Source organism: Oncorhynchus tshawytscha, linkage group LG18, assembly GCF_018296145.1.
Source record: "Oncorhynchus tshawytscha isolate Ot180627B linkage group LG18, Otsh_v2.0, whole genome shotgun sequence".
Lineage (NCBI taxonomy): Eukaryota > Metazoa > Chordata > Actinopteri > Salmoniformes > Salmonidae > Oncorhynchus > Oncorhynchus tshawytscha.
Window position 1 is genome coordinate 18,592,269 of NC_056446.1, and position 22,369 is coordinate 18,614,637.

At 43.0% G+C, this 22,369-nt stretch overlaps 1 protein-coding gene across 3 annotated transcripts in view; it reads right to left on the reverse strand.

Moving 5' to 3' along the window:
- Positions 1-347: 347 nt before the first annotated feature.
- Positions 348-22,369, reverse strand: part of itpkb (inositol-trisphosphate 3-kinase B) — a 48,069-nt gene continuing 26,047 nt past the window's right edge. For all 3 annotated transcript variants that reach the window (XM_042300770.1, XM_042300769.1, XM_024377582.2), the window contains exons 3-8: positions 12,174-12,273; positions 11,569-11,782; positions 8,898-9,102; positions 5,885-5,986; positions 5,003-5,074; positions 348-3,341 (exon numbers count right to left, since the gene is read on the reverse strand). In XM_042300770.1, coding sequence (XP_042156704.1) covers positions 3,120-3,341; positions 5,003-5,074; positions 5,885-5,986; positions 8,898-9,102; positions 11,569-11,782; positions 12,174-12,273 — 915 coding nt within the window. In that variant the 3' untranslated portion in view covers positions 348-3,119. The remainder of the gene's footprint in view (positions 3,342-5,002; positions 5,075-5,884; positions 5,987-8,897; positions 9,103-11,568; positions 11,783-12,173; positions 12,274-22,369) is intronic.

The following is a 22,369-nucleotide window of genomic DNA, read 5'->3' on the forward strand; positions in this document are numbered from 1 at the left end:
CTAGACTTGTAAGATATCCAGACACAATGCATGTCTGACTACCTCCGGATGCGGACAGGATGATCTGATCATAATCAGATCACAATGTGATTTTCGATTGTCCACACCTGTCTAAAAATTTGCGCACAATCAGAATGTGGACAAGATCCAGACAAAGGACGCAAGTTAGAATCAGGTATGGATGGGGCTAGGGAGATTTGTCCCACACATGACATGGTGTAAATATTCATTAAGAACGGGTTGTGTGAAAAGTGCTTGACAAGAAGTCCATGTGGAATAACTAAATTTACATGTGCCGTAACCAAGACAGAGAGCAGTACATTGAAATAAAAGGCACAAACAAGTGGTAGCATTTAAACCACTCCGTTCAAATTTACTACGGTAAAATTGTACAGCCAAGCATACCCACTGGGCAGACGTCAATTCAACGTCTATTCCACGTTGGTTCAACGTAATTTCATTGAAATGACGTGGAAACAAAGTTGATTTAACCAGTGTGTGCCCAGTGGGTAGTTTTGCTTGCAGTATTGACATGATGGCATGATTTATATAAGAAGATCCATGGGTAATGACAGCACAATGACCAGAGGACCTAAAGGCACAGTGTGTGTGTATATCAATCACAACATCCCCACAGTGTCACAGCACAAGGCTAGGAGACGAAGGACACAATCATGTCAACCTGGACCGGGATGACAGATGACATTGCTATGACAATCTCCACGTCAACAAACCACTCCGTGGCCAGCATAGCCCGAAACTAGGTCTCACAGATCATAGGCACAAAGAACACCTGGTAGAGTGCACAGAACACAGACTTCTTGTTCATCTCTAAAACATACAGTATGATTTACACATTGTAAGAAGCAGTGAGTCGGGCCTATGTTACAGTGACCTACTAAATTATTATATCATGACTGAGTTTAAGCAAAATGACAGGATTGTAAAAAAATAAAATCACATGCAGCTAGCTACATTTAGTGTTCTTGTGCAAGTGTCACAAAGAAATAAATATGGTCATGAGTACATCATTCTAAGAGACTACACAAAAACTACAAGCACAATGACAACGTAGGGATTTGAAAGAAGGTACTCCAGAAATAATGAAGTAAGAGAATGAAGGCAACATTTTTAAATCAAAGTCAAAATGTGTTTCTGTAAAATACACCCATGTCATTTGTTTTATGCTGCTCAGTGTAATACAATTCAGTAACAGCAGAGGGCACTCCACTCTTTATGTCTGTGCTTTCCATTCTAATGCAGTAAGCCTATAGTTTCACTCTCAATTTACCAACTGAATTCCTTTTTTTAAGTGTCAAGTTGATGGTTATCCCTGCTACATCGGTAAAGTAGTTTGATGGCACTCAAAGACAAGACAAGTTTGACACCTAGAGTCAAAACTATTTGTCTATTTTCTCTTGCTAGGATCATCTGCCTCAACCAATTGAAGGCCTTGGAGAAGTGAGCCCTGTTTCCTTGGGACATTATGTTTGCCATTCTAACACACCACACCACACCCCTCTCAGTCCCTCAGATAAAGGTGAGAGAGCCGTCATTACAAAACAAGGACACCCTCACTTCACTCTCATAACTGAGAATATTGTATCTAATATGGCTATTAAAGGGAAATTACTATTAAATGATTAATGTAAGCTAAACAACATATAAAAAATGGTATTAACTGCCATTAAAAAAACCTACCATACAATGTCAGTCACTCTTTCTATGGTCCATGTCATGCGTGTGTGATTGTCACCAAAACATGACTTAATGCTAATTCAATACAATCAGACAATGATGACAGTGTCTCCCTGTTTATAAACCTGCTAGCCAATAGACAGAAATCCCATTAGTTTTGTTTGCCACCTCAGGATGTTTGGGCAAGAGGCAGGAATGGTAGATTTGAATAGCAAATAGCCATGCAAACAGCAATCACAAGCTGCCTTGTGCACAATAACAAACTCCCCTCAAGAACAGGTTCCTTGGAAAACAGGATGGGATGGGTTCATTCAAGAGCAGTGATTATTATGGGTGTACAATGCTAGGCCATATACATTAATGACAGAGTATCACAGGTGATGCCACCTCTGACTAAGGGAATCATGACAATAAGAGAATAAAACCTGGTCTTTTTAAGTGTTCTGAATGGCTGAAGAACTTGGAATATTTAGAATGCAAACTCATTCTTACTTGGTTAAGGGCCACTTCCTGTTAGAGACCAGGCAGTCGCCTACTCCCTCTGCTTCATGTACATTTACCTCTGAACTGATAGTCACTCCTCAATGGTTGATTCCAGGAATGTCAACATTAGCCTTAATAAAATAGGTTCTTAGTGCATATCGGAGGGCAATCTACTCATGCAACCTTCTCTACTTTCACTCTGAAGGCACTGAAATGAATATAGACAGGCACATCACGGCACACAGTCTCAAGTGCACTATTACAATAGCTTTTGTAACACAATGAGAAACAAACTAATTATAAACATTGGAGAATTCTGGAAAGGGGGTCACAAATACAATCACATAAAGGAAATGGAATATGGCAATCCTATCAGCTAAAAAGGGTAATATTGACCCTTGACATTTTCTGTCAATGTTAAATTGTATGTTAGTTTAAAAACACAGGAAGTGCCCGACTGCTGAATATAACTATTTCAATGGTCTCTCTTTCACCACAAGGCCAAGCACCATAGAAGTTGTAACTCATAAGAAATGTAATCCTCTATGAAAGCAAGAAGTGCTCTACAATGTTAGCTAACACTAAAATAATTTTTTTAAAGAACCCTCATTAAACAAAACCAACTAAAATCTCAAGAAGGCTTGTCACGGGACTAGCTGCAGAGAAAGAACCTAACCCATGGTCTCATCAGAACAGAAACACACTGTACAGCAGTATGTACAGAATCTACAAGTTTACACAAAACAGTGATCACATTTCACTTATGTGGTTACAGTTTGTTTTCTGGGGCCAGGGAGAGGGGGAATAAGGAAGGGACAGAGAGATGGGGTAGCTTTTTGGGGACACCAGAGGCGTCACTGTAGTGCGAGGTGGTGGTCCTGTCAGGGGGGGTAGGGTCGAGGTGGGGATGGGTTGACAGAGGTGACAGGACGGTCCTCTCAGAGTGAGTCTGGCTCTGGGGTCACCACCATTTGGGTGAGAATGTCTATAAGGTGGTCCAGGCCATAGAGGTAGCCGTCCTCACGGTTGCCTTCCTCCCAGGTGGCTCTGTGACTCAGGACCTGTCCCTCAGGCAGAGGGGTGGTCTTCCCAAAGTCTATCATCCACACCTTGGCCTGCTCCCGCTTGTCGTGGACGAACAACAGTGAGCTGCCAATCACCTGGGGAAGAAGAGAAGGAGAGAGGGATCCATCTTAGCCCTCAAAACACTGAGATCTCTGTCAGCACCAAATACATAAACTAGCAGTTAAAATAACACTTTTTCCCCTGTTTAGAATAGGCTAAGACATCATTTTAAAATGTATTTGAAATGTGTGTATGGTAGCCATCTAAGAATAAAGAGGGAGAAGCCTAATGAAGAATTTTGTATGGTCTATATCGCCATATATAATCATGTAAAGGTTGTTATCGGCATTGAGTAAATAACTGCCCATTAAATCAACATCCTTCAATGTACTTACACCGTACACATTCTTTTACTGTTAAACTTCACCTTATGACTTGGAGGTTCAGATACTTATTTGATCTAATGATCCTATGCTTTCTGTAGTTAAATACTCATTAAGGCATTGACAGGGAAAAAACATTATACTGTACAAGTGCAATCCAGATGATTACATTTTACAGGTGTGTCTTACTCATAGAGATGTACAGAGCTCATTACTTGGAAATAACCCGTTTTAGCCATTGAGGGCTAAAGTTAGATCAAATGTTACTATAAAGACCCACTGGTTTCACATACAGTAGGTATATCTGAGGGGTTAACATACATAGGTTATTCCTGGGAGGTTTGTTCAAGGGCCTGTGTCTCAACATTTCCTCTGAAACGCCACAGCACCAAGAAGGGGGGCTATCTGCAACAACAGCCATCATCACACATTGTATGCAAGCTAATGCCAGTGACTCCTAGGCCTAGATGATTGACATCGGGAAGAGTGTCTACCTATTTGGCCTCCCTTGTGGCGCAGCAGTCTAAGGCACAGCATCTCAGTGCTAGAGGCGTCACTACAGACCCTGGTTTGATTCCAGGCTGTATCACAACTGGCCGTGATTGGGAGTCCAATAGGATGGTGCACAATTGGCCCAGCGTCGTTAGGGTTTGGTCGGTGTCGGCCATGATTGTAAATAATAATTTGTTCTTAACTGACTTTCCTAGTTAAATAAATATCATCTGATCAGAGTGAATGATGATGTAATAGTCAGCTATGCTATTGAAACAAACTTGTTTTAACTTAATTGCAGCTGAAATCTGCATCTTACTAAGAAGCAGCGGAAATGCCCCATTCTTTGTCACTAACAGTCAGAGACACATAGGACAGATCCAACTCAAAAGTAGCCTCCTACCAGTATTCAAGTCTCCATGCCCGGTGCCAATGGCCACTGCGTGCAAGTCAGACGAGTGAGCTCTTGGGGCGGGGGAGGGGGACCTTTTCTGATATTCGAGAGCTTATGAAATTAGCTAGTTTGATGTGCAATTCGTTACATTTAAAATGTAATAAAAAAGTTATACATAAAATGTCTTAAATCCACCGAGCTGCAAGGGCACTTTGTCATTGGGGGGCAAAGGGCATGTACTCAGGCATCGGTTGAGCCCTATCAGTTCACGTGCCTGAGCCTGACTACGCTTCCTGTTTGGAATAACAATGTCCTGTGATTAGTTGGTGTTTGTATAGATGCCATTGTTCATGTATTTCCACTGCCCAGATTGTAGCCTCCTGTATCAGTTGAGTGGTATATGGGCGGATCTCAAATGCGTTCATTTCAGTAAATGTTACAACTGTAGATAAAATACCAGCGGAGGACAAAAATTGATTTTGTTTACCTCGTGGGTCTTGAAGAAGGTTGATATTTCCAGAGTGTTCATGATTTCCTTCAGTCTGTCCAGATAACAGTTCTGAAAACAGACAGGCGAGAACAAAATAGGTATTATTCAATCTACCCAGGGAGATGTGGGAAAGCTTTCATTAATTCAAGGCTCAAGGTGAAAGTGTGTTATTTCATGTACAAACTATGTTAGAAATACCACAAAATTGAACTGAATTGAAATCTGTATTCATTACACAACGTTACTCATAAACAGACCATTGTGTGAATTTTGATAACTCCATAGTGCAAACCTTATTGGCCAACAGATCAGCTCAGTAGAGAGAGAGATAAAGGCCACACATGAGTGACAGTTAAGTACACAACAGTGGGGCCAAGGCCCACCACACAATGACAGAGATAGTGGGTTTGGCTGGGCTTGCCAGCCTTGGCTTGAGCCTAGTGGTGCCAGATAAACACATGACAAACCAATGTGGAATGGAATGGAGGAAATCTTGTTTGAATGGAATGGAGGAAATCTTTTTTGAATGTTTAGTTTCAGGTTGGATTAAATGCGGAAGACACATTTCAGTTGAATGCATTCCGTTGTACAACTGACTAGGTATCCCCCTTTCTCTTTACTTTCCCTTTCCCTGCCCTGTTTCCAGAACCCTGGGAGGCCAACATCACACACAGCCTCCCCGGCTATAACCTCACTTCCTGGGCCATTAGAGAGGGGGAAGTCCATGGGAGCTCCCTCCAGAGGCCTTTAGACTGTGACGAAGAGGGAAGGAGGTCTGTCACAGAGGTAGGGGGCTCTGGCTCACAGACAGATGGAGGCACACACTCTCTCACACACACACACACTGAAAGACTCACACACACATGCACACACACTCACCAGGATGTTCTGGTTTCCTTTGACAAAGTCAGTGAATGCCTCTGTCACTTGCTCTCTGCTCCTGGTCTTTTTAAAGTCTCTGTTTACCGTCCCGTCTTCCTTCTGCAAAGAGGAAGGGAAAGAAAGAGCTGAGGATGGGGCCTCCAACATTATGTTATGTCTGAGACCTCTATCATTCAAGGGGAGGCAAAATAACTTCAAAAGTCAGACCCATAACGTGGAACTTACTATACCATTCTACATACTGTAGGCATTTCTCTACACAGGAAAACCCTGCTGCAAGAGGTGAACAAAATAGGAAAGTGGCCCAATGTTTTGCATCATATTGCTTAGACAGCAGGACACGTCTGCACATACTTAATGTGCACATATTCAAACACAACAACAAAGCTGTGCTTTACTATCTCAGTAGATACACTACATGACCATGGACACCTGCTTGTCAAACATCTCATTCCAAAATCACTAATATGAAGTTGGTCCCCCCTTTACTGCTATGACAGCCTCCACTCTTCTGGGATGGCTTTCCACTAGATGTTGGAACATCGCTGCAGGGACTTGATTTCACTGAGCCACAAGAGCATTAGTGAGGTCGGGCACTGATGTTGGGCGATTAGGCCTGGCTCGCAGTCGGCGTTCCAATTCATCTCAAAGGTGTTCAATGGGGTTGAGGTCTGTGCAGGGCAGTCAAGTTCTTCCACACCGATCTCGACAAACCATTTCTGTATGGACCTGGCTTTGTGCATGGGGGCATTGTCATGCTGAAACAGGAAAGAGCCTACCCCAAACTGTTGCCACAAAGTTGTAAGCACAGAATCGTCTAGAATGTCTGCTGTAGCGTTAAGATTTCCATTCACTGGAACTAAGTGGCATAGCTCGAACCATGAAAAACAGCCCCAGACCAGTATCCTCATCCACCAAACTTTACAGTTGGCACTATGCATTATGCATTATGCACTATGCATTCGGGTAGGTAGTGTTCTCCTGGCATCCGCCAAACCCAGATTTGTCCGTTGGACTGCCAGATGGTGAAGCGTGATTCATCACTCCAGAAAAAAAGTTCCCCCTGCTCCAGAGTCCCATGGCGGCGAGCTTTGCACCACTCCAGCTGACGCTTGGCATTGTGCAAGGTCATCTTAGGCTTGTGTGTGGCAGCTCCACTATGGAAACCCATTTCATTAAGCTCCCGACGAACAGTTATTGTGCTGACGTTACTTCCAGACGCAGTTTGGAACTTGGTAGTGAGTGTTGCAACAGAGGACAGATGATTTTTACATGCTACACTCTTCAGCACTCTGTGGTCTCATTCTGTGAGCTTGTGTGGCCTACCACTTCGCGGATGAGACTTTGTTGCTCCTAGGCGTTTCCACTTCACAATAACAGCACTTACAGTTGACCGGGGCAGCCCTAGCAGGGCAGAAATTTGACAAACTGACTTGTTGGAAAGGTGGCATCCTATGACAGTGCCACGTTGAAAGTCACTGAGCTCTTCAGTACGGGCCATTCCACTGCCAATGTTTGTCAATAAAGATTGCATGGCTGTGTGCTCTATTTTATACACCTGTCATCAACGGGTGTGGCTGAAATAGCCGAATCCACTCATTTGAAGGGGTGTCCACCCACTATTGTGTATATATATATATACATATATAAATATAAATAATGTAGGAGGTTGTCTCAACTAGCTTAAGATGAATGTCTTAAGATGAATGCACTAACTGTAACTATGGATAAGAGTGTCTGTCAAACATTAATATGCAAGCAGACAATAATATGGGCATTGAGCTGGGACCCAACAGACACAATAGCAGCTGTGTGCACTCAAAAAACTCAGAGAGCCTTTTGATTCCACACACAGTCTCCGAGGGCAACCCCTGATGTCATGACAACAGAGAGAGCCAGAGGAGCCCCGCGGGCCGAGGCCATCTATGGACATGGTTGGAGTGGAAAACTCCGGACAGCCCTGCCGCTGCTCCCTACACTGCCGGTCCAGTCTGAACTATTCATCCAGCACATCTGTCTGTAGCCCTCCAGAGTCAAACCACAGGCCCTCATTAGAGGAGACAAATTCTGGAAGACGGTGTTACGGCCCAAACATGGCCAGGATGTCTCCCTCTTGGCTTTAGGAGGTATTAGACTACCCTCATGTAATCTAATTGCCTAGGAAGGATATGCTGCAGATATGCTCTTTTTTGTTGTTGTTGCTCCCAGCTTTTTACAAATAAGACTATTAGTATGCTTAGCTTTACTGAGGCAGAATCACATGATCAGACCATCTGTCTGTATGTCTGCTGCACTGAATCTATTCATGTCAGCTTGGAGGGAGACTGATGGTGTGTGGGAGTGAATGGGATGCTTCAGCAACTGATGTTACTGTCAATAGAAGTGTCACAAGCAGGCCCTATTTGTGACAAAAACACTCAACACAGCCTATACACACTGAGACTAAAGAGAAGGGATCCCCCCCTGTTGGCCCTGGCAACCCTTAGTATGAGGAATGCTATTAAGGGGCGACTGCAGGTTGTCTGTACGCAAACCAAGCAGGACCATCATGGTCAGCCCTTACAAGCAGAATTACACACTCGATTTCCCATTATAACTTTTTTCCTTATGGGTAGATTTTGAGATCTTTTTTTCACCATTTATAATTTTGACTAGTAACTACAGAATGTACAGACTGGCATATGCAGGATTTTGTCATCTTCCCTATAGTGTTTAATTTTCTCAACAATTGACTGTTAAGTGAGTTTTCGAGAGTATGATGGCAGGTAGCCTAGCGGTTAAGAGCATGGGGCAGGTAACTGAAAGGTCGCTGGTTTGAATACCCGAGTGACAAGGTAAAAATCTGTCGATATGCCCTTGACCAAGGCACTTAACCCTAATTGCTCCTATAAGTTGCTTTGGATAAGCGCGTCTGCTAAATGACTGAAATGTAAACGTTACAATGCATCACTTTACTGTATATCACGATGCATTGTAGTGTCCATTCACACAGCAGTCCAGCTGTCCTCACCTTGATGCCCTCGATGCGGAAGCCTAGTGTAGCGGTGGAGCTGATGGTCTCTCTCCACTTCATGTAGCGGGGCTTGGTGACCGCCTGCTGCTCCTGCTCCTCCGGTGTGGGCGCCAGGGGGTCAACCTCCACCATCTTCTGGTACATGTCCTTCCTTAGACTGGGCTTTTTACGGGCCTTGGCCAGCTCCTCTTCCAGGTATGTCCTTTGGTGGACAGAGAAGCAAAAGAGATTACTCACTCATTCCTATCTGTTTGGTACTGACTTGTTGAATGGGATTTTATGGTTTTATGGTGTTACCAGTCCAGCAACAAAATAAATGTCCTTTTATGGGACAATATAAAGGATATTTGTACTCTTTATATCTTGGAATACAAACATTGTCCAATACAATAACGATAATTCTTGTTTGACAAAGTTGTGATAGTATTGTCGTGGCTATAGTGAGTGATCATATCCCAGGAGCCAACATGTGAATGAAGAAGAGCAACTGTTTTATTTCACATAATATACTTTAGAAGACAGGAGGGGTTCCCTTTTCCTCAGTTCAACCCTGAATAAGGGCCTCTGTTTTCTCAACCTTTCCTTTGCAGATTCAAATTCTGATTTGTGCTGCAGCAGCCAGCTACCTCAATAACAGGCCAGGCTTTAGCCTGTTAGAGCTGCACCACATTGTTGTGTTTGGACAGGCCGGTTTATAATTTGCTAATATCCTGGCCATCTGGTTATCTCTAACTCTGTCCATCTCTGCAGTGCAGTGCCCTTCCAGAGAATGTTCACATGAGCACACAAAGCTGGGCTAGAGAGGAAAAGAGAGGAGAGGGAGAGAGCAACACAGCTATTAATTTCAGCAATATAGGATACTGTATCAAAACAGGCCTGACCTGTTAGCATACAGTTTAAAGTGGCTCGGAAGACACTCCAATACTTCACTGGTCACTAATAACATTACAAAGTAGCTAAGGAGAGAACAATTATAACCCGTATATGGTATACATCTGATGCAAACTTAACAAGGGAGAGTTTGACAACTGTAACACATACAGTGCCTTGCGAAAGTATTCGGCCTCCTTGAACTTTGCGGACCTTTTGCCACATTTCAGGCTTCAAACATAAAGATATAAAACTGTATTTTTTGTGAAGAATCAACAACAAGTGGGACACAATCATGAAGTGGAACGACATTTATTGGATATTTCAAACTTTTTTAACAAATCAAAAACTGAAAAATTGGGCGTGCAAAATTATTCAGCCCCTTTACTTTCAGTGCAGCAAACTCTCTCCAGAAGTTCAGTGAGGATCTCTGAATGATCCAATGTTGACCTAAATTACTAATGATGATAAATACCATCCACCTGTGTGTAATCAAGTCTCTGTATAAATGCACCTGCACTGTGATAGCCTCAGAGGTCCGTTAAAAGCGCAGAGAGCATCATGAAGAACAAGGAACACACCAGGCAGGTCCGAGATACTGTTGTGAAGAAGTTTAAAGCCGGATTTGGATGCAAAAAGATTTACCAAGCTTTAAACATCCCAAGGAGCACTGTGCAAGCGATAATATTGAAATGGAAGGAGTATGTTTGGCGTAAAAGCAACACAGCTCATCACCCTGAACACACCATCCCCACTGTCAAACATGGTGGTGGCAGCATCATGGTTTGGGCCTGCTTTTCTTTAGCAGGGACAGGGAAGATGGTTAAAATTGATGGGAAGATGGATGGAGCCAAATACAGGACCATTCTGGAAGAAAACCTGATGGAGTCTGCAAAAGACCTGAGACTGGGACGGAGATTTGTCTTCCAACAAGACTATGATCCAAAACATAAAGCAAAATCTACAATGGAATGGTTCAAAAATAAACATATCCAGGTGTTAGAATGGCCAAGTCAAAGTCCAGACCTGAATCCAATCGAGAATCTGTGGAAAGAACTGAAAACTGCTGTTCACAAATGCTCTCCATCCAACCTCACTGAGCTCGAGCTGTTTTGCAAGGAGGAATGTGAAAAAATTTCAGTCTCTCGATGTGCAAAACTGATAGAGACATACCCCAAGCGACTTACAGCTGTAATCGCAGCAAAAGGTGGCGCTACAAAGTATTAACTTAAGGGGGCCGAATAATTTTGCACGCCCAATTTTTCAGTTTTTGATTTGTTAAAAAAGTTTGAAATATCCAATAAATGTAGTTCCACTTCATGATTGTGTCCCACTTGTTGTTGATTCTTCACAAAACAATACAGTTTTATATCTTTATGTTTGAAGCCTGAAATGTGGCAAAAGGTCGCAAAGTTCAAGGGGGCTGAATACTTTCGCAAGGCACTGTATGTGGAGTTCAACAGCCAAATAATTAACCCAAAGGAATGGAATTGGGTTCACAACACTTTCCCAACAGGCTGATTTAAGCCATGGTGTGAGAGAGGGGCCAGCTGGCTGTCTGCTAGCTATAGGACGATCTCTTCACTGTAGGGGAGGGTGATGGTCATTCCTCGGTGCTAGGCCTAATGGATGTCTGCCTGACTAAATATTGGACCTTACCCTAACCTGTCAAACCGGAACAAAGAGATCTGAGAGTTACCATGCCGTTTAACTGAGATTAGATCTGTGCCTAATTGCAACTTCAACGCAGAGATGCACCTGCCTATGAAAGTGTGTCATTCCAGTGTCCGACACTCACCTGACGCCCATCTTGCAGTCCATGACGCAGGGCAGGTCGAACTCAGAGAGTAGGTCGTCCATCTGGTTGTACTTCTCCCCGTCCTTCTCCACGTCTCCGTGGTAGGCCGGTACGTAGGGCCGCAGCACGTCATTCATCAGCCAGTCTAGGCAGCGCTGCTCACAGTCACAGTGCTTCTTCAGGATCCGCCCGTTAGCCCCCGCCTTGAAACTGCCTGAGAGGAACCATCACATGCAATAAAAACATTTAGACAAACTACAGTAGAGGTTGTAGGCCTGGTTTACATTGCTTGGTCCTGTTGCTAAAGAAAAAGTCTTATCTGATTCTGAGTGAAATATTCAATTACAGGTAGCCTAGTTAAAGTAAATACTAATATTATGAAACTCTTAGCTATGCCAGAATTGTAGTACTGAGCCTTTGAATATATGATGTACAAGTTTATCCCCGATGCTTAGCATGAGACTATATTTGAATTCCAAACACAATGGTCACTGTAGCGTATCAAATCCAGCCGGGAGAAAGAGAGCGGAACACGAAACACACATTCCATCCATAGCCTTATCCCAGAATCCCCACATTGCAGAAGCAGCGTTGTCAAGGCCTACCTGCATGACCCGCCAGCTGGATCCAAGGGTACTTCTTCTTGAAGGACATGACGAACGGAGACCAGTGGACCATGTTCTTGATCTTCTTCCATGACTTGTGCTGTATGGATGGTAAAACAGAGGATGCTTTGAGTAAACCTACACTGTGTTGTGTTCCTTGCACAGTACTCAGTCTGTTTTCATAGCAAACACTGTAGTATTACAAGAGAAAAAAAAACAGAACAGTGCTCTGTTGTGCATGGATGTCATTGTTCATTTATTATCTATTCAGAATCCAACCCACCACACTTTAACATTTTACTCCTTTTCCTGTCAATCACTAATGTAGTTGAGTGTATTATTTTTGCAGTTTATGGTTAAAACAGAGATTTTTCTCTCAAGAGATGGTCACAGTCAGGCGCACATCTTAACTAATATTAGCATACACCACATAATTATTACAGACCACAGGAATAATAGAGACCAAGGGCGAAAATATGGTGTAGATATTGGGAGGGGAGAAGGGCAAACAGAAGGGGTGTCCGGGGATTACCCAGAATTTGTTTTGACATTTTAAAACGCATTTCCTGCAATTCTACACAGTTTGACATGACTTATGATGCCTCTCTTGATGGGTATATGGAGGGGTATTTAAAAAAACAACAGTATAAGTGGAAGGATAAGTCATCACCATCATTAATGAAAGTATTTCAAGGCAAATATTAAGATACAAAATACTGAGTTATTATAATGATGCACACATGCATATTTATTTATATCAAGACACAAAAGATGAAGACTGAGTTTTATTATAATGATGCACATTAATATTTCCATAAAAAAGTTCCTGCAATTCTAGAGTTTGACAATAAAATGTATTTAATATTGAATATCCCTTTTAATAAGTTAAGTATCTAAAAGCCACCTTTTAACTATTGTCTTAAATGACAGCTGTTTGTTAGACTGAATATCACAACCCTAAATATACTGGAAGGTATATTTTCTCAGCCCCCCAAGTGTATGTCTTCCACCTGTAAACTATGAAAACATGATAGTCAATGTACAGTTGAAGTCGGAAGTTTACATACACCTTAGCCAAATACATTTAAACTCCGTTTTTCACAATTCCTGACATTTAATCCTAGTAAAAATTCCCTGTCTTAGGTCAGTTAGGATCACTTTATTCTAAGAATGTGAAATGTCAGAATAATAGTAGGGAGAATTATTTATTTCAGCTTTAATTTCTTTCATCACGTTCCCAGTGGGTCAGAAGTTTACATATACTCAATTCGTATTTGGTAGCATTGCCTTTAAATTGTTTAACTTGGGTCAAACGTTTCGGGTAGCCTTCCACAACCATCCCACAATAAGTTGGGTGAATTTTGGCCCATTCCTCCTGACAGAGCTGGTGTAACTGAGTCAGGTTTGTAGGCCTCCTTGCTCGCACACACTTTTTCAGTTCTGCCCACAAATGTTCTATGGGATTGAGGTCAGGACTTTGTGATGGCTACTCCAATACCTTGACTTTGTTGTCCTGAAGCCATTTTGCCACAACTTTGGAAGTATGCTTGGGGTCATTATCCATTTGGAAGAACCAAGTTCTATTTTTGTTTCATCAGACCAGAGGATATTTCTCCAAAAAGTACCATCTTTGTACCCATGTGCAGTTGCAAACCGTAATCTGGCTTTTTTATGGCGGTTTTTGGGGCAGTGGCTTCTTCCTTGCTGAGCAGCCTTTCAGGTTATGTCGACATAGGACTCGTTTTACTGTAGATACTTTTGTACCTGTTTCCTCCAGCATCTTCACCAGGTCCTTTGCTGTTGTTCTGGGAGTGATTTGCACTTTTCGCACCAAAGTACGTTCATCTCTAGGAGACAGAACGCGTCTCCTTCCTGAGCGGTATGACCGCTGCATGGTCCCTTGGTGTTTATACTTGCATACTATTGTTTGTAAAGATGAACGTGGTACCTACAGGCATTTGGAAAATGCTCCCAAGGATGAACCAGACTTGTGGAGGTCTACAATTTTTTTTCTGAGGTCTTGGCTGATTTCTTTTGATTTTCCCATGATGTCAAGCAAAGAGGCACTGAGTTTGAAGGTAGGCCTTGAAATACATCCACAGGTACACCTCCAATTGACTGAAATTATGTCAATTCGCCTATCAGAAGCTTCTAAAGCCATGACATCATTTTCTGAAATTTTCCAAGCTGTTTAAAGGCACTGACATACTTAGTGTATGTAAACTTCTGACCTGCTGGAATTGTGATACAGGGAATTATAAGTGAAATAATCTGTCTGTAAACAATTGTTGGAAAAATGACTTGTGTCATGCACAAAGTAGATGTCCTAACTGACTTGCCAAAACTATAGTTTGTTATCAAGAAATGTGAGGAGTGGTTGAAAAACTAGTTTTAATGACTTCAACCTAAGTGTATGTAAACTTCTGACTTCAACTATATGATCAACTTAGTAGATGATATCCTATGTACATATTATGGTCATTATGGCATTGGGACACCTCAGGGTTCAGTGTGGTCTGAGCTGAACTGGGGACTGAATGAATGCCTGTTAGTGAGAGAAAGAGAGAGTCAGGGAGAGTCTCCATTGAATCTGTAAATTAGTCCAGGAGTAATATTTCACTTACTGCTACTGAAGCTTGAGGGTATATGTAACTGGTTCCAGGCTGTGCTCTAAAGGGGACTGACATACACATCTGACTGCATGGCAAGTGCTGCTTTGGGTGAGGCTTAGCAGCACACTGAAATCAGGGACAATTCTAGGATCATTTGAAGGCAGATGGAGGGACATTGGGTTGTGAAAAGTGTCTGCATACAAAACAATTGGTGAGTCCTGGCTTTCTGAATATTCCAGCCATGAATAGTCTTTGTACCATATGGCATTAAAAGCCATCTTCCTGTTACCTTGTCCTTGCTGTGTTCTGGGGAACACCTACCACCACGGGGCCCCCCAACCCAAAAACCAACAACAACATGTCACGCCCTGACCTTAGAGATCCTTTTTATGTCTCTATTTTGGTTTGGTCAGGGCGTGAGTTGGGGTGGGTATGCTATGTTCTATGTTGTGTAGTTCTATGTTTTGGCCGGGTGGGGTTCTCAATCAGGGACAGCTGTCTATCGTTGTTGAGAACCATACTTAGGCTGCCCTTTTTCCCACCTGTGTTTGTGATTAGTTGACTTTGTTTAGGGCACATAGCCTTTAGCTTCACGGTTTGTTTTTGTAGTGTTTATTGTTTTGTTCGGTGTCATTTTCCAAATAAAGAGAACATGTACGCTCACAACGCTGCACCTTGGTCCTCCGCCTTCAACAGCCGTGACACAACAAAAACATTTTGGGGGGAAAACCGCTAACTTCCACATTTCAACACATTTTGCCATGGACAGAGAGAAAAGTTTGCAGATTTGTAATGCTATTTTATACATTTTGCCATGAGATTGTGAGAACATTTTGAAGTTTTAAAGCTAACTTCCTGCAATTCAACACATTTTGCCATGGGGCAGAAAGAAAAAATGTGCTGTTTTATAGCTCATCTCCTGCTATTCTTCACATTTTGCCATGAAGATGAGAGAAAATGTTGCAGTTTGCCATTGCTTATGACGTGCTTATATGCTATCTGGTGTTGGTAAAAGACAACCTTCTTGTGTGTTGCATGCCTTGTTCACAAAGGACTCTAAGGTCATAACATGGTTAAAAAATGTACAGAGAAGAGGTTTAAGGAGTCTGCTGCTGCTGTTGCCAAATCATTAGGATGGTCTCAATCTAACTAAGTGCAAAGGGTCAGCGCCAAGGCATTATGAGCCCCATGTATAACAGTTAATGGCAGAGTGTGTTTTTCAGGATGAGTTCCAGCCTAGTCGCTGTGCTCTGCCGATGGGTAACATGATGTTATTCCCCCCTCACTGGACGTCCCTGAGAGAGCTCTCTTTAATTTTCCGTTTTGGCATGGCCAGTGCATTCTTCACTCCGCTAGCTGATCTCCACCTCGGATGGATGTGGGGTTTCCCTTAGCCACCAACAGCACTCTGGTCTCTCTCGGCCCAAGGCCAGGGAAGCCTTTACCCCCCCCCACCCCCCACCCCCAAGCACCAGAGCCAGCAGAGTGCTCGCCAAGACACATTTTGAGCTAACAGACATCATTCAGGGTGCTCTCCCACACTGAGCCAGGGTGCACTTTGAACTCAGTGACTCACACACACATACAAAAGCAAGGACGAACGCACAAACAACAGCCGTTCTGGCAAACACAGTAAGATGTTTAAGAGCAGCTCTTAAGAGTTAAGACCATTAAAACGCACTTCAGCACTTGAATAATTGCTGGGAAATCTTACTCCACATAATTAAGAGATATTTGATTAATTTTCTCTCAGCTGACTGGCTATACTTGCCGTGTTTAAATTCTCTCGTCTGACTTTGAAAAAACAATGACAAAGCAACTTTCCATCCATGGAACAATGCACAGTGGGGCAAAAAAGTATTTTTTTGTCAGCCACCAATTGTGCAAGTTCTCCCACTTAAAAAGAGGAGAGAGGCCTGTAATTTTCATCATAGGTACACTTCAACTAATGACAGACAAAATTAGGAAAAATCACATTGTAGGATTTTTTATGAATTTGCAAATTATGGTGGAAAATAAGTATTTGGTCACCTACAAACAAGCAAGATTTCTGGCTCTCACAGACCTGTAACTTCTTCTTTAAGAGGCTCCTCTGTCCTCCACTCGTTACCTGTATTAATGGCACCTGTTTGAACTTGTTATCAGTATAAAAGACACCTGTCCACAACCTCAAACAGTCACACTCCAAACTCCACTATGGCCAAGACCAAAGAGCTGTCAAAGGACACCAGAAACAACATTGTAGACCTGCACCAGGCTGGGAAGACTGAATCTGCAATAGGTAAGCAGCTTGGTTTGAAGAAATCAACTGTGGGAGCACTTATTAGGAAATGGAAGACATACAAGACCACTGATAATCTCCCTCGATCTGGGGCTCCACGCAAGATCTCACCCTGTGGGATCAAAATGATCACAAGAACGGTGAGTAAAAATCCCAGAACCACACGGGGGGACCTTGTGAATAACCTGCAGAGAGCTGGGACCAAAGTAACAAAGCCTACCATCAGTAACACACTACGCCACCAGGGACTCAAATCCTGCAGTGCCAGACGTGTCCCCCTGCTTAAGCCAGTACATGTCCAGGCCCGTCTGAAGTTTGCTAGAGAACATTTGGAGAAAAAGATTGGGAGAATGTCATATGGTCAGATGAAACCAAAATAGAACATTTTGGTAAAAACTCAACTCGTCGTGTTTGGAGGACAAAGAATGCTGAGTTGCATCCAAAGAACACCATACCTACTGTGAAGCATGGGTGTGTAAACATCATGCTTTGGGGCTGTTTTTCTGCAAAGGGACCAGGACGACTGATCCGTGTAAAGGAAAGAATGAATGGGGCCATGTATCGTGAGATTTTGAGTGAAAACCTCCTTCCATCAGCAAGGGCATTGAAGATGAAACGTGGCTTGGTCTTTCAGCATGACAATGATCCCAAACACACCGCCCGGGCAACGAAGGAGTGGCATCGTAAGAAGCATTTCAAGGTCCTGGAGTGGCCTAGCCAGTCTCCAGATCTCAACCCCATAGAAAATCTTTGGAAGGTGTTGAAAGTCCATGTTGCCCAGCAACAGCCCCAAAACATCACTGCTCTAGAGGAGATCTGCATGGAGGAATGGGCCAAAATACCAGCAACAGTGTGTGAAAACCTTGTGAAGACTTACAGAAAACGTTTGACCTCTGTCATTGCCAACAAAGGGTATATAACAAAGTATTGAGAAACTTTTGTAATTAACCAAATACTTATTTTCCACCATAATTTGCAAATAAATTAATTAAAAATCCTACAATGTGATTTTCTGGATTTTTTTTCTCATTTTGTCTGTCATAGTTGAAGTGTACCTATGATGAAAATTACAGGCCTCTCTCATCTTTTTAAGTGGGAGAACTTGCACAATTGGTGGCTGACTAAATACTTTTTTGCCCCACTGTATATCTAGATGTGATGACAAGGTATATGACTATCTTTGAACAGTGCACATGTACCCAGCTGGAAATATCTGTTTTCAGTAAGTAGATTAAGTTACATTAAGAAGTTTATAAAAGGCACTGGAGTTTTTTCCATCACTTGAGCTGTGCTCCAATGGTGGGGGGATCCACTCATACTGCTCTTCACAGTAGATGTAAGAGAATATCAGGGAGGCTAGCGGTTGGTTCACACACATATACACATGAGTGCGTGACCACACAAATGTGAGTGCTCTTTCTTTCTCTCTCTCTCTCTCTCTCTCTCACACTCACTCACTCACTCACTCTCACACACACACACACACACACACACACACTGTTTCACGTGGTGGAAACTGACTGAACCAGGGGTCAGCTGCGTAGCGGTGGCGCTCAGGGAGAGGCAGAGCCAGACCATCAGATAACAGCAGCACCAGGGACAGGACTGAGTGTGAGCTTTCCCTTTAGGCCTGTTTATGTGTTTCTATGCTACCCACGATCATAAAAGCAAAACAACCTTCACATGACAAACATTAGAGATACAGCCCAATCACACGCCAACAGCCTACAAGAATACATACATCAATGACACAATTAGATGACCACATGCTTTAATGCTTTCCTGACGTTTCTCTGTCTAAAAAAAGTAAGCAGTGCAAGTATTATTATGTAGTAATAGCATCACACCCATTTCCACAGAGGATACCACACACCAGATATAACCTTGTATCAACTATCAACTGCACTCATAAATGCAGTAAAATCTAAATTACATTTTATTTGTCACATGCTTCGTAAATACAGGTGTAGACTAACAGTGAAATACTTACTTACGGGCCCTAACACAAGGAATAAATACACAATGAGTAACGATAACTTGGCTATATGCACGGGGCACCAGTACTGAGTCGATGTGCAGGGGTATGAGATAATTGAGGTAGATATGTACATATAGGTAAGTGACTAGGCAACAGAATAAATAATAAGCAGTAGCAGCATATGTGATGAATCAAAAATAATTAGTGCAAAAAGGGGTCAATGCAGATCGTCTATGACTTTGTTGGCTGGATTCTTTGACAATTTTAAGGGACTTCCTCTGACACCGCCTGGTATAGAGGTCCTGGATGGGAGGGAACTCGGTGATGTACTGGGCCATACGCACTACCCTCTGTAGCGCCTTGCAGTCGGATGCCAAGCAGTTGCCATACCAAGCGGTGATGCAGCCAGTAAAGATGCTCTCAATGGTGCAGCTGTAGAAACCATTTTTATTATAATAATTATAGACCTTATAATAATGTCTCATCGCTGCAACTCCGCAACGAGCTCTGGAGAGGCAAAGGTCGAGTTCTGCGTCCTTCCGAACATGACCCGCCAAACCGCGCTCCTTAACACCCACCAGCTTAAGCCGGAGGCCAGTGGCACCAATGTGTCTAAAGAAACACCGTTCAACTAATGACCAAAGTAAGCCTGCAGGCTCCCGGCCCGTCACAAGGAGTCGCCAGACCCAAGTTAAGTCCCCCCAGCCAAAAAATAAAAACATTGCAGGTAGAAAATTTCCTGACACAAATGAATATCCTATAAATCACATTGGAAACGCTTGGCATGTCTGCAATGAACTTGAAACATTGTATCAACTATCAACAGGGTCTGACCCGAAGCTCAAGCTAGCAAACTAGAAACATTGTATCAACTATCAACTGGGTCCGACCTGAAGCTCAAGCTAGCAAACTAGAAACCTTGTATCAACTATCAACTGGGTCCGACCTGAAGCTCAAGCTAGCAAACTAGAAACATTGCATTAACTATTCTGGGCCCTCAGAATTTTGACCATTGATCTCCGGACAGACACAGCTGTATTAACGCAAGGGATAAAAAGTAATAATGTATTTTATGAAATTTCCACTGGATTAGAGCATCACATTTTTACCGTTCATGCCGAGGCTCGATGGTTATCGAAAGGGAGAGACCTGCAAATGTTTTTCAAATACATTTATACATTTGCGCGCAGGCCAGGTAGCCTAGGCCAACTTCTATGTGTAATCAGGTGTGTCCTTACTCAACCTAGACAGGAGCACTCCAAACAAAATGCAATGAATAAATGGAATGAAATAAACCAAAACTTGTTTCTCACAAGTGTAGCATAGGTTGTGAGCCTTGCAAACAACATGTCCACCCCGACAATGAGAACGGTAAACGAATGTAATAATAATATACTGGATGCATTCACAGAAATTACCGTAACCAAACAAACATTGTAGATTAGAAATGATGGGGATTAACGATAAACGTACTACTGGTGATAAATGTAATGGGGAATTGATAGACACTAACAATCAAAGGACAAAAACAATTCACACAATGAAGTTATGAAACAATGAATGTGCACAAAGTGGCAGGAGAGAGTGCATTCTGAAGAGACACACACCGTGTGCATCTTAACCACACTCCCCTTCTTCTTGGACTGTCCACCGAATCAGACAGTGGTCTCGTGTAACATAAAAAAAATCTATTTCGATCAACCAACAGCCTATCGACCAAAAGAAATCGACCAGTTGACTGCTACATGGGGTCAGGAATGGTGTGGACCATTCCTTTGTGAGGTGGACACAGAGGAACATGAAGTTCTCGATCCGCCCCCATGTTGAGGGTCAGAGTGGTGGATGTGTTGTTGCCTACCCTCACCACCTGAGGTTTGCCCGTCAGGAAGTCCAGCATCCAGTTGCAGAGGGAGGTGTTCAGTCCCAGGGTCCTAAGTTTAGTGACGAGCTTGGAGGATACTATGGTGTTGCACGCTAAGCTATAGTCAATGAACAGCATTATCACATAGGTGTTCCTATTGTCCAGGAGGGAGAGGGCAGGGTGGAGTGCAATAGAGATTGCGTCATGTGGGGATCTGTTGGGGCGGTATGCAAATTGGAGTGGGTCCAGGGTGTCTGGCATGATGGTGTTGATGTGAGCCATGACCAGCCTTTCAAAGCATTTCATGGCTACAGATGTGAGCGATAGTCTTTTAGACAGGTTACCTTGGCGTTCTTGGGTACAGGAACTATGGTGGTCTGCTTGAAACATGTAGATATTACAGACCAGGTCAGGGAGAGGTTTAAAATGTCAGTGAAGACATGTTGCCAGCTGGACAGTACATACTCTGAGTACAAGTCCTGGTAATCCCTCTGGCCCCGTGGCCTTGTGAATGTACATCAGTTGCGGAGAGTGAGATCACACAGCCGTCTGGAACAGCTGGTGCTCTCATGCATGGTTCAGTGTTACTTGCCTTGAAGCAAGCATAGAAGGCATTTAGCTTGTCTGGTAGGCTTGCATCACTGGGCAGCTAGCGGGTAGATTTCCCTTTGCAATCTGTGATAGTTTGCAAACCATGCCACATCTGATGAGCATCGGAGCCGGCATAGTAGAATTCGATCTTAGTCCTATATTGATGCTTTGGCTGTTTGATGGCTAATTGACAGTCGTAGCAGGATTTCTTATAAGAGTCTGGATTAGTGTCCCGCTTCTTGAATGTAATCCATGGCTTCTGGATGGGATATGTACGTAAGTGCTGCCACTGTTGGGGTGACATTGTCAATATACTTATTAATCAAACCAGTGACTGATGTTGTAAACTCCTCAATGTTATCAGATGAACCCTGGAACATATTCTAGTCTGTGCTAGCGAAACAGTCCGGTAGCATAGCATCCGTTTCATCGGAGAGCGACACTGGTACTTCCTGTTTTAGATTTTGCTTGTAGGCAGGAATCAGGAGGATAGAGTTATGGTCAGATTTTCCAAAGAGAGGGGGCGAGGGAGAGCCTTGTATGTGTGTGGAGTAAAGGTAATGAAGAGTTTTGTCGCCTCTAGTTGCACAGGTGACATTCTGGTAAAAATGTGGATTTCAGTTTCCCTGCATTAAAATCACCGGCCATGGGAAGCGATGCCTCCAGATGTGCATTTTCTTGTTTGCTTATGGCCCTATACAGCTCCTTGAGTGCGGTCTTAGTGTCAGCATCGGTTTGTGGTGGTAAATAGACAGCTACGAAAAATAACAAGTGACATCAATAAGGGATCATAGCTTTCACCGGGATTCACCTGGTCAGTCTATGTAATGGAAAGAGCAGAGTTCTTAATGTTTTGTACACTCAGTGTATATT